Genomic DNA, 13,320 nt, shown 5'->3' on the forward strand with positions numbered 1-13,320 from the left:
ATAAACAGACAATTTAAGCCTGACAGGCGCTACATTCAGGATTTATCAAGCATCGATTTGCCGGCCTGGGGCCTGGAGACCAGCAGAAACAAACAGCACAATCGGTACCCTCTGTTACGCCTCGCCGTCTTCCTCCCATCCATGAACACAGACACACAGTCACATGAGCGCACGCTGAGCGCCATGTGAAATCAAAAGCAGCCAACACAGGATCTGCCACTGCTGAGCGTGAGTCCAGCTAGCCGCTCGCTAATCAAAGCTATATCGACTGATGTATCACCACGGAGGAAGAGGAGGAGGAGGATGAGGAGGCAGAGTCAATTGATCAGCGCCAACCAGCAGAGAGCGGCACCACAGAGGGGCGGAAAAAACAGACGAGGTTATCAAAAGTAATCGGTAATTTATGTTTTCCGTCAGGGTTTCAAACCAGCAGCAGCAAAAAACAAAAAAAAAAAACAAAAATGAACATTAATTCTCCATAAAGGAGAATTTTTTACCACAATTGACATTTTTTTCCTTTTTCTTCAGTTTCATTACTTCAGGATACCAATCTTGCTAACTCTTGATTTTTAACTATCTTTTTAATCACAGTGTGCAGGCTGCATCCCCCAACTACAAACAGCTCTGCATGTTTTCAAAGCACAAAAGTCTGTTCTGTTATTATAGCATGCACACTACTGCCACAAAATCAGCAATAACTCATCTCATTTTCTCTAATTCATAACACACATGAACTTAAACCAGAGGAAGATACATTCCCATCTCATGCAAGTGATTCTGTATTGATTTAAGTGACGCATTGTGATGTTTAAACTGTGTGTCTTCTAGTCACATAGTGCCATTTTATAGAATAATCAAGTAACTATGTTACCTTCAGTTGTTGAAAAAGTGCTACATCTATATAAAATATGACTTAACAGATATTTTATTTCTTGATTTAACGCCTTAAAATTGGGTCTCTGTTTCTTTAAAAACTCCTGCTCTTTCTGAAACTCATCACAACATGGCTTCTCTATCAATCCTTTAACAATGTTTGTACCGGCGTTTCATTGAAAAGTAGCTCCTATCATGAGCTCAGCTGATGCTCAGTACCACCAGGCATTTAGTAATTACTGCTGGCTAGTCTGGAGGAGCTAGTCTGCGAGGCATAAACTGTAGATTGAATACTGTATACCTGAGGAGGAGTTGCACCTATCGGTGGTGCTAAATCTAATCATAAGCTTCTCACAGCTGAATGGTTGCCATGGGAGATTAAAGGATTTCTCAAACATGCATGAAAGAAACAAAACAACTCTCCAGGTATGTTTTTGATGAGGAAATAAAATTGTAACATGATATAAAGCTAAAAAAAAGTCTGTTTTACATAATACTGCAGCTTTAACCAAAGCATATGCAGAATTCCCCGTTTGATTCCCCCCCCAACTGCACAAATTAAAAATCTCCTGGTCCACTAAGCGAAGGAGGGCCGGTGGCTTAACTCGGGGTGTTACGGTGGCTGATTTATGATCAGTGTGTGCCAGAATGAAAGACACACAAGACCAGGCAGAAGCACACCAGTATAAGTTTGTTTGGACACCGTTGGCTGAATCGGCCACCCGCAAAGTCACTGCCGCCGTTCTTGGCGGAGACATCCAGGTAGCCGCTGATGGTGACGGATGGCTCCTGTGATTTGGGGACTCAGAGACACAGTGTGCCACAGAGCCCCGCCCACTCTGGGCCTTTCACACAAAACTGCAGCTCTGCGGATAGACTGACCTGCTGGCAAAATTTATGTGTCTGCATGTTGTGATAACAAGACTTAGAGTGAAATATTAGCTTTCAGAGAGGTTGTTTCCCTGTGGGGGAGAAATATTGGGTCATTTCTTGAGGGCTGGAGCTATTTTTACGAATAAGTTTGTCAAAAATGTTGCAGTCTTACTTTACACCAAAAACACAGTGGTCGGGCCTGTCTGACTAATGCAAAGGTCATTTTGTCTTTTATTTTTAGCTGTGTTTTACTATAAAACACTTATAATTGTCCTTAAATACAGTTCACATTATAAACAATTCAGTCTAAAAAGAGCAATGATGAATTTCACCTATGGTGCCTTGCAATAGTTTCCATACCCATTGAAATTTTCCACACACTGTTCAATTTCAGGCTTAAAAATGTAATTGTGTTACTTTGGGATTTTAAGCCAGAGATAGACCAACAAAAAGTAGAACATAATTAGGAAGTGGAAGGAAACAATATGTTTTTTGAGAATTCTCTACAATTAAACATTTTATACGTGTATCATGCAGTTACATTTAACGCCTTTTGATTCTAGACCTCTTTTTTCTTTCATGTTCATTTTAACCCCAATAAAAATGTAGTTTAAAAGAGACAGAATAGAAAAGACAACATCTCTGTCAGCCAAACATGCAAATGTTAGAGAAAATATAGTAAAAGTTATCTTATGTAAAGATGTTTTCATATTTTAATGTGACTGGAGGTTTGTAAGAGTTGACAAGTCGAGCAAAAATATCAGACTTTCAGGATTTTTATTTAGGTTAAATATGGAGAGAATAAAACACTCCAACTTCCAACATATTTTTCAGGCTTTGATTGATTTATTGATTGATTGATTGATAACAATCAACTAAGGTGACGTGAGCACTTAATGAGCTCATAATAGCTACAGTAAGAATCACTGGAAAATTCACATCGCATCTCATGCTGTTGGATAAAAATCCAATAGAAAAAAAAATCGTAGGCAAACTGGCACTATGCTACATGGTATTAAAAGACCGACATTAAATGTGGCCCCTTACTAGGCCCAAGTAGCAAAAACCAATTAAATTAAAAATAAAAAGTGATTCTGTTGATGTACTTTCAAATTACATACAGCATATAGCTAGCGTGTATAAACCTGACCTGAGCCCCGACCACAGCAGAGGACCCTAAGCAGCCTGAAGGTCAGCTCACACCCAACCTCACTCTGCTGATGCCAATCTGCTTCACTACTGGGGAAAAAAACATAACAGTTTACCAAAAACTATCCATATTAGAAAACATCACTACGTTTTCAAACGTCTTAGCCCTAGCAAAAATAGCCTTTTGGGTCTTGCATTGAATAGTTCATAGCTGCCCTTAATAATTTAAGCAAACCCTTTTTCAAGTAAACTTGTGCTATATAGTAAGACGTTTCCACTAAATAGATGAAACAAAACTGTGGTAATATCTCAAAGGTTACACAAATCTACACTTAGCCAATTAGGAATCAATTGCAGTAGTGTACACAGAATGTTTGTCGCCAAATCATAAACCTCCTGGATATTAATTTCTGTGCCGGCTGAAGGATTTTATTGCCATTACTCTCACTATGAACATCAGCCTGCCATATTTATATGTAAAGCAACAGCATTAAGACTATGTAAAAAAATAAATAAATAAAATAAAAAGTTATTGTAATGTCATATTTCTGGGAACTTTGATTAACAGGTCAAAACTATCACTTTAAAACAAATATACCTCAAGCGTACAGCGCTAGTCACATGTTGTTTTAATAATATTTCAAGTAATATGTTGATAGTGGCATTATTATACAAGTTCGCCCTCTCAAGTGCCAATAAACTTTAATTTTTTACAGAACATCCAACACTGGAACTGGGAGATATTTTAAATATCCAAAATAAAATACAACAACCAAAAACAAAAAATAAAATGCATTATGAAGTCTCTGTAAACAAAACTGTCCTTCAGAATGGAAATCATGGAGCTCATTTTAATTTATCAAGCGATTAATTGAAGAATTATTTATTGCCACAGGCTTAGTTAAAATTTCTAGATAGTGAGACATCACTAGTTTTGAGGGAGCCTTTGGTTTTGCAATTTTGTCTTTGTAATCAGCAACACTCGGGTAAAGGTTTATAATCTACATTTTCACTTGAGTCCGGCAATTTAAGTTGTGGATGTGTGCAGTGGCTAAGGGTGGAGAATGATGTGGGATGTGACTGACTTGGCCAAGTGTCCCGAAACTGTCCAAACATCGTCACAAAGGGACGGAGACGGAGACGACACCTTCAGGACAAGTCACCGAGTCACGCCTGTTCAGGTATTCCATTACTGTCGCTCTCATCTGCTGGACCACATAATGTGTCATAATCACCACTACAAGTGCCGAAGTTTCTCTGAGTGTGAGGGGAAGAAAAAAAAAAGAGGCAGGAAGAGAGAGCAGACACAGCTGCCATTTACCGCATGAGCCGCCCTCATCTCTTGAGCAAATGAACAAACTTAAACCCCGCGATGGAGTCAGATGACAAATTGAAGATAACATCGTTAGCCAACACAGAGAAACAGGAGAGCTCTGCTTGCGAAGTCACTTTTTCTTGCTTACTGTTGCACAGTGATCTAATAATCTGAAAGATGGGAGACGCGGCGTTGCTTTTGCTGAGACGAAACTTAAAAGGCAAACATTTATGCACCTTTCTGGAGAACAAAGGTGGGGTAAAAAAAAAAAAGAGACAAGAAAAAGACACACAAAAGGAGAAGAAGAGTGTAACTCCCCCCACCATCAGCACTCTGTGGAGAGATGTAAAAATAACCTGGGCACACAGAGTAGCACAGGGGAGGTATAATCCCCGGGCAACTTGGACATATTTAATCTGCTTCTCATTTGGAAGAGGGATTAGTATCTACCTTCTAATCTTCTCAGAGTCCCCAAATTAAATCTCATCGCTGCAGTTCTCTATGTGCAACGGGAAATCTCCTGTTTGGATATCTAACAGCATGTGTCTGCCTGATGCTCCTCTGAGGCCTAACCAGAGCAACTAATGCTAGGGTTCAGTCCAGGAGGACCTGACCTGAGTGAACAAAACTTTGTATTTCATTGTTTGCCGCCTCTTGCAAACGTTACCATTTCAGTCTCTTCAACTCTTCTTGGCAAAATGAAATGGGTCAAATTATTTTTGGGAGGCCAGTGAAAGTGGAATATCTCATCAGATAAGAGTGATCTCACAAAAAAATGTTAATTGGAGCCTAAGTTATCATAGGTGGCGCCACAGTCCTGAGCATTAGGATTATTGGTGCACTGATCTTTAAAAAGTTTGACCTACTGATTGCAATTTTGACCGATACCGATTTTTTATTTTTTTGTCTGGAAAGTTGCTAAGTATACCTACAAATCAGCCTGTCAAGATAAGAAATGTTGCTTGACAATGTATTGTCCAAGAAATTATTGCGATAAAGGACAATAGTGTCATTTCGAGTCTATTTTCAAGTAATATAAAAACAGCACGATAATGCAAGTTCTCACTCTCAAAACTGATAAACTTTCATTTCTATAAAACACTTAACACTGGAAAGGGAAGACATTTTAAAGAAAGAAAAACGACCAAAGACTATATAAACAAAATTGCCCTCAAAAAACTATAATCACTGACTTCAGACAAAACAGACAAAACTGCACTACTAACACTTCTCTGGTTTACTGCTCCTACTGCCACACTCTAGTAAGAGACCATGCACCAGCTAAAGTAGCCGACTCAAGAGGTCACTCCTCCGTTGTGCTAAGGAAACGATAAGGTAGAGAAATATGCACCAGAGTGAAAACTTTTATCATTCAGTCTTTAGTAGAAGCAGAGATACAAGGAAAACAAACATGCAAATGGGAATTCAGGGTTTCCCCCTGTGTATTGTAAGCCTGGCGGGCCACCAGACTTAGCATTGTAGGTTTATTTTAAATAGGATTTTTTTTATACACCAGTAAAAAAAAAAATCCTATTTAGAGTAACGATTAATTAAGCTAGAGTTGACGCATTGACCTGTGCGTGAGGGGAAGCGTCCCTGCACCTGCCCGTTACGATGAGTGTTGATGCACCTCATAATTTTTATAAGTTCTTACAATGTTTAACTCAAAAACACAGTGGCCCTCGGGTGGACTGTCCTAGCGTCCCTAACATCAGGTTTATCAGGTTTTCAGGGGGAAACCCTGGAAATTATTGAGCGTACTTTAATTGATTTATTGCTTATTGTGACAAACCTAGCGACAAAGTTGGTAAATTGTTAACCTGGCATGACTGACAGACCCTCCCACATGACCTGGTGGGAGGGTCTGTCAGTCAGACAACTCTTACGGTAGAGAAAAGGCTGACTTCCAGACCTTTGCAAAGGTATATAAAATTGGCCGATCGCCAAAAATGAATTAATTATCGTGCACTCCTTATTAAGATGGTTTGTTGTGTGAAGTCTCCAGGTAACGATCAACACAAATTGTACCAACCCTGAAGTAGTCACTGCAGGCTGCCAGGACGGCCTTGTGAGCGTGGAACTTCTGCTCGCCGGCGACCAGGGTGACATCACACAGCTGACCATCCTTCCTCTGCTGGTTGAGGGCAGAGAGAACCGAGTCCTGGTGGGACTTTGAGTAGCAGAGCCTCTGTCCTGTCAGCATCTCCTTACTGTTAGACGCACAGAAACACACACAGCATTCCTTCAACAAGCAGAAAGCAGTGATTGGTATAAAAACATGACAGCTACAGAAATGTGCATCCACAATGTGCACAATGTTTTCATGTGAACCTCTGAGATTTTTGAAGAAATATAAACCTTTAGTGCCATTTTTGACACTGAAAAATGCATAATGTGGAAAAAAAATGAAGAGTTTATATTTTTCATTTAGATTGAAATGTATTGGAAAGTACCATATCTCTTACACAATTTTGATTTTTGTGTATTTTTGTTCTCCCTTTAATTAGAACTATCTTGAATATATTGACAAAAATATATTAATTCAGCTTTTAAAGGAGTACTTTAAAAGCGGAGTCATATCTTATTGCGTAAGATCCATAAATGTCTAGCGTTTATTGGATTTTATATGTATTCCAGTTTTATGACCTCTCAAGCATTATCAGGGGGTTTCATTTATTACTCATTATCAGATATCTCCCTTTACAGTTGTAATTCTCAAAGAATAAGTTATTTGACTTTAAAAACCATTAAGCTTTTTTTTAAAACGTCCTTGGTATGTTTCAATAAAATGTCTCAGTAGTCTTATTAGATCCATCCATCTATAGTGTCCACTCATTGTGTCAACTGGTGAAAAATAATGTTATCACCGTTCCTCCATTCATTTTCTCTACCAGCTTTTGCTCTGAATGGGTGGATCAGAGTGGAAAAGGCTTGGTAGAACATGGGCGCTCCAAATCATGCTTAAGAATAATTTGGAGACACCTATTAACCAAAGCAGATTGTTTTTGGACAGTGTGAGAAGACGTAAAAAGCCAAATACGCTGGAGTAGAGAAGGATGAGATCAGATGGTTTTCAGGACACAGATTTTAGGAGACAGATCCTTTAGTAGGGGCATGAAATTATAAACTAGGTTTGTTGTTGCAGAAGCTGTGTGTGTGACTGAACGCAACGTCTACGTGCAAACATGATTCTTAATTCTTTTTCTTTCTATTAATTCAAGAGTTTGTTTTTTTTTGTTCATTTCAAATGATCATAGCTAGTCAAATAGAAAACAGCTTTTACTTCAAGATTTATGTAAAGAAATAGACATAAAGAGGTCACATCTAACAGTAAAACTAAAGTCCATCCCCCTATATTTGAGTGATTTATCTATTTTGAAAATCTATAATTTTCTTCATTTGTTTATGAATCAAGAAAATTAAAACAGACCATTAAATTGCTTAAATCCTAGAGCCGACTGGAGAGTCATTTTCTTTGTAAAATAACTATATTTTGAAATTTGTTTAGTTTTTTCCTTTGGGTTGTTTGCTTTGCAAGTGTGTGTGTTTTAGCATTTATCATCACCTTGTTAGCCTCTTTTTTGCAAGAAATACTACATTGTACTACAAAATACTACAAAATATATAATATATTTTATAAGTCTAGGATGCTTATGTCATTTAATGCAAGGTCATGGATATAAGTTAACAATGACTTCCAGCAAACCTACATCACAGGTTAAAAATACTGAAGGTGAAAGGGACGGTGATGGTGATGCATTCTAGGTCAGAATTTCCCACTAGGAAAATTTACCTAAAACACCCAGAAAATAAGTTTCTCGCCTTGAAAGTCAGAGAGACCTCATTAAAAACTGACCTCAACATGAACAAGGCTGACCTGAGCCTGTAAAAAGCGGTGATAGAGGCAGCATCAAACTGTTCATTAGCAATTCTGTCAGTTTGTTCCCTATTAAATCATTTACTAGTTTCATTCAACCTCAATCTGTAACCATGTATCAGCAGTGTTGCTTTCCTGAAATGGAATGAAATAGGTATTAGTAAGTACTGCTAAAATTATACAGTAAATACACTGCTCAAAAAAATAAAGGGAACACTCAAATAACACATCCTAGATCTGAATGAATGAAATATTCTCATTGAATACTTTGTTCTGTACAAAGTTGAATGTGCTGACAACAAAATCACACAAAAATCATCAATGGAAATCAAATTTATTAACCAATGGAGGCCTGGATTTGGAGTTAAAGTGAAAATTAAAATTAAAGTGAAATGTTTCCTTTATTTTTTTGAGCACTATATATACAGTCAAATACAGTGAAATACACAGCGCATGCAGCCTGCAGAGCTGTCGCCCCAAATCTATCTTGTGTCCAGTTTTAGTCTTGGTTGCCTCTCTAAATGCTGTTGCCTGCCAGGAGGCTTGCTCTGTCACCTTCATGGTGATAGAAATAGGAAATAGGTGTGTAGGGAGCTCTGGTCTGGAGGTAGGGGGAATAATAACTCATGCTGCTTGTCAGGTACTCTGACAGAAAAAGAGATCCAGGAGCACAGAAAAGCAGGAAAACGGTTCAGAAGCAAAGTGATTTAACAACCAGAGAACTGGGAGGTAACATAAGAGCGAGGAAGAGGGGTGGAATCTGTTGATGTTCAGAGTAAATATGTCACTCCTGAAATGAAAATGTTACAATACTGCCTGTACTTTTATGAGGTCACAGTTAAATGTCAGGTATCTTGCTCACTTTTGTTCTTTTAACTGGAGGATACTTTTGAGCAGATGCCATAATTTCCTGATGACCTTCTTGGTGCTCAGCTACCAACAAGCTTTCCTTCTTTAAACCATTTGTGGATTCTTGACCACTTTAATATGAAAAAACAATTAGGTTCATGATGGAGTCACACATATTCATACTTTTGCACTCTTGTTTTCTTCATCTAACAAATCCACTTCAAGTGCAGAAATTGACTTCCTGTTTAATATGTCATGCCTGCCTCCCAAGTTAAGGACATACTATAGTATCACTGACCAGTGTTTATATTTTAGGTTAAACCCATATACACCATGTGTGAAAAGAGAAAGATTCTTTTAGATTGATTAAGTAGCTGGTAAAAAAAACAAAAAAAAAAAACTTAAATATCCTATCTTTTTCCAGTCAGTGAATGCACCACACTTTAAGTCAGCTATCTTCAATCAGTCTTGTGGTTAACATTTAAAGAAAGCATAGAGGTGTAAGAAGCTATTTAAAGGGAATTTAGCATTTATCTATGCTAGCCATGCTAACTACACTAATTGCTAAATATCAGATGCTAAAGTCAGTTAAAATGCTAGCAATTATTGATTACTTATGGCAGGAAGGCTGGAATAATATCACCATGTCAATACCAGTGTGTGCTATATTCATATTATAATGCACTGCTTTAAATGCAAATTAGTGTTGACAAACAAATTCCAAGTGTCACAACTTCAACTGTTGCATGCCAGTGTAATATTTAGAAATCTGGATGCTAAATATGGGGTCTCAACGCAGTAGATTACCACACCTGGCTCAAAATCCCAAAGGCTACAGAAAGTGTTGGAAGCTTCAATGGGAAAGGGAAGACATGGCTTTATTGCACGTCGTTACAATATTCATCAATAATCTGGATTTTGCAATTATTTTTGCGATTGTTTTTTTTGCAGTCAAAATCCCTGATTTTCCTGTGCTACATTTGAAATATTTTTGCAAATTTTTTTCTTTGTTAAACCCCTTCCAGGTGGGAGCCAGCAGTCACTTAAACACAATTTTTTTCCACTTTTTGTGAAAAATTTGCAAAAAAACTGACTAGTGCGAAAGAAATGCTCAAAATCTGTAGATTCTGTGTGAATTTCACGAAACTCCAAAACAAAAATGAAAAAAACTGTAGGAACCAAATAGCATTGCCAATGCCTAATTTCTTAATAATGTGCAGCCATATTCTCAATACTGCTCTTTTATGCTCTCATAATGTAGCCCTTTAAGAGAACATAGAGTCAATTAAAATCTGTAATAGTAAAAGGCAAAATTTCACAAAAACCATACATACATCATCATACTGAAAAAATAGCTTATAAATATACAGGAGCACAAGTAAAACTACATAAAGAAAGCTGATTTGGAAGGATTTTAACCATTTTTGACGCTATACAATATACTGTATTGATTTCTACATTGGACTTCCTATGATTTAATAAACAACAGTGATTTCGTCCCATGGATCAAAGTGATTCTTGGTCAATACATGGAGAAAAAGCAAAAAAATTAAAATAAAAAAAAACAAAACAACATGGATGTAAGATATGTTGTGACCCACAGCGCTACCTACCTGAGGCCGGGTTCAGAAGGCATGCCCCTTCACAAAGCGAGAGATGAAGGAGGGGAAGGTGTGATGTGCCTCCTGAGGACTGTTGTCTCCTCTCTGGGTGCAGACATCAGCCTGATAGGACAGAACAGCATGTCAGCTTTATTCAGCGCATCCACTTGACCGACCCAAACTGTCACAACCTCCCGTGCGACGTGCGAACACACGTTACCGAACGTCATGCCTAATGCTGACTTCTCCCTTCCCTTCGTAGCTGTTGACTTTGACAATTCTTGTAGCTGCTTTTGAAGCACGGGGGATCCAGTGACAGCCTCCAACAAAGAGTTCAGACAAAAAATAAAATAAAATAAACAATCTCAGCAGTTCTCAGAACAATCTGGGAGTCTGAATTACACCTGGTTCCTTCTTGTGTAGCTACAACCTTGACATAATGTGCAACACGCCTGAATCTGATAGTCCAGGGCTAATAAACGGGAACCCAGGAGGTCAGCACAGGAGCACTCTGAAATCCAAGCTGCACTGGGTACTCTGATTGAAACATACCTGCTTCCTGTACAACAATTAGTCTCACCAGCTCCTTTCATATGCACTGCCTCATCATTGGCATTTTTCATATTTCGTCACTTGGTTCATTTAATTTGTTGGAATTTTATGTCGTATGTCAACACAAAATTTTTATTATACATATTTTTATACATAGGTGCATATCTGACCTAGATATGCACCAATCTGATATTCATATCTGCATCAGTCCCGATATTGGAAAAAAATTCTACATCAGGTATCAGTGGCAATGTGCGCAATCCATAAGGGCAAGTCTATTCAGTCTAATTTTTTTCTGTGTTTTGTCTTCTGAGCGACTTTATGATTTATTATTTATCTTGTCTACTCTTATATTTAGAATTTCTAATCGGACTTTCTGAACCGTTTGAAAGAAGATTTGTCAAAGTTAATTTTTTACATGTTTGACCAAAGTAGTCAACGTATTTTTTTCGTCAGTTTCAGTTTTTTTAGTATTTATTTTAAATTGGCCGTCTTACGCCTAATCGAAAGGTCCAGTCAAAGACCAGACCTAAATCCAATTGAAAATTGGTGGCAAGACTTGGAAATTAATGTTTACAGATGTCTTCCATACAATTTGACTGAGCGTCAGCTATTTCCAGTAGAAGAAAAGGAAAAAAATCCATCTTTAGATGTAAAAAGCTGGTTTCAAGACATACTGGGTTTTGTGATACTTTGAGGTTAAATCCTAGTAAAATTCACTGGAGTTAGAAGTTGTAACGTGACAAAACGCCAAAAAGTTGTAAGGGTATGAGTATGTCTTTGCGTCTATGTCAGAAAATAAATGAAATCTCTGTTTTTTTCTGTATGAAGCTGAGGGCTGAATGTACAGCTGGCTGTTCTGTAGTCCCCACTGAGATGTATTGATCGACCTGTTTATGAATGACCTTCAGCCACATGGTCAGAGGCAGCTACTGACTGAGGGGGGACAGGGAGCACACCTCAGACAATCAAATAAAATCATTTGTTTTTCATTGAGTTTTACAACGTGGTTAGACAATGTATATGTTGGTTACATATGATGAAATTCGTCTTTTTTTTTAGATCTAGATGTAAACCGTGGAGATTAAATATATTTCAACGTTGGTGTATTCGCAGTTAATAATCACAACAAGTAGGCCATTGTTCCCTGCAAAGCGCTCTAATCTCCTGACTAAAGAAGAAAAAACAGACACAATGCCTGTGTAATGTTTTTTAAGCAGAGGAGACAGGCGGCTTTACAGATGAACAGGTAACAGGATTGAGGAGGAGGAAGAGGAGGAGGAAGAAGAGGACGAAGGTTTGGGTTTCCAAACAACCAGACCCCATTAGTGCATTATCTGTCACTTCCCAAAAAGCTTCCAGCTGTCAAAAGGTCTCCTAGCAACAGGCCAGCGCCTCAGTCCACAAACTATGAGGACAGAGAAGGAGGACAAGCCCCCACATTTACAAACACAATGACCCTGTTGCATCCCACAGCCGCGCCGCGCGCGTACATTTCTGTAGCACCTTACGTTCACGCACGGATTTCACTGATTTCGGCTCGCTTTTAATCCTAATGTAACACGGGTTTACGTACCGCATATGAATGTGAAATGAGTCGGCCCCGTCCTCCGTGGTGGCGCCGCCGTTACAAATGTCATTTGACGTCCGTAGGAGCTGGTCTCCTTCCCGTCCACAGCGGGGCGAAACGGGAACACAGCCAGTAGCAGAGGCACTCACTTACCGCCGATACTTTATTGGCTGTACCCTACTGTAGCCCGTCAGATATTACGTTATAACCCCGCCCCTAAGCGGTGCTAAGTCACATGAACTCCGGTGTTATATAGCCGAGAAAGCGCGCCCCCGCGTGGTTAATTCAGACAATGCATACATAATAGGATTTCTGACATTTATTTTGTAGACACATAGCTTTTTACTGTAAGCCAGGGGTGTCAAACTCCAGTCCTCAAGGGCCGCTGTCCTGCAACTTTTAGATGTGCCTCTTCTGCACCACACCTGAAAAGAATAATTAGGTCATTAGCAAGGCTCAGGAGAACCGATCTACACAGGGAGGAGGTAATTAAGCCATTTCATTCCACTGTTTTTTACCTGTGGCACATCTAAACACTGCAGGACAGCGGCCCTTGAGGACTGGAGTTTGACACCCCTGCTAAGCAGTATTACTTTTTCAATGCTGTTCAGCTCTGCACAAAAATATACGTGAATTCACCTTTTATAGGCCATAAAGCATA

General features: G+C 38.7%; 1 protein-coding gene across 1 annotated transcript in view; it reads right to left on the bottom strand.

Annotated features, from left to right (window-relative positions):
• The window catches only part of LOC106950887 (kelch-like protein 32), a 31,491-nt gene extending 18,588 nt beyond the window's left edge, over positions 1-12,903 (bottom strand). Inside the window, exons 1-3 of the mRNA XM_015038048.1 lie at positions 12,666-12,903; positions 10,550-10,660; positions 6,243-6,420 (exon numbers count right to left, since the gene is read on the bottom strand). Of these exons, the coding sequence (XP_014893534.1) occupies positions 6,243-6,420; positions 10,550-10,572 (201 nt within the window). The 5' untranslated portion in view covers positions 10,573-10,660; positions 12,666-12,903. The remainder of the gene's footprint in view (positions 1-6,242; positions 6,421-10,549; positions 10,661-12,665) is intronic.
• Between the last annotated feature and the right edge of the window lie 417 nt (positions 12,904-13,320).

The sequence above is a fragment of the Poecilia latipinna genome, unplaced genomic scaffold (assembly GCF_001443285.1).
Source record: "Poecilia latipinna isolate Pla-1442-1.1 unplaced genomic scaffold, P_latipinna-1.0 Scaffold427, whole genome shotgun sequence".
In the NCBI taxonomy this organism is placed as follows: Eukaryota; Metazoa; Chordata; class Actinopteri; order Cyprinodontiformes; family Poeciliidae; genus Poecilia; species Poecilia latipinna.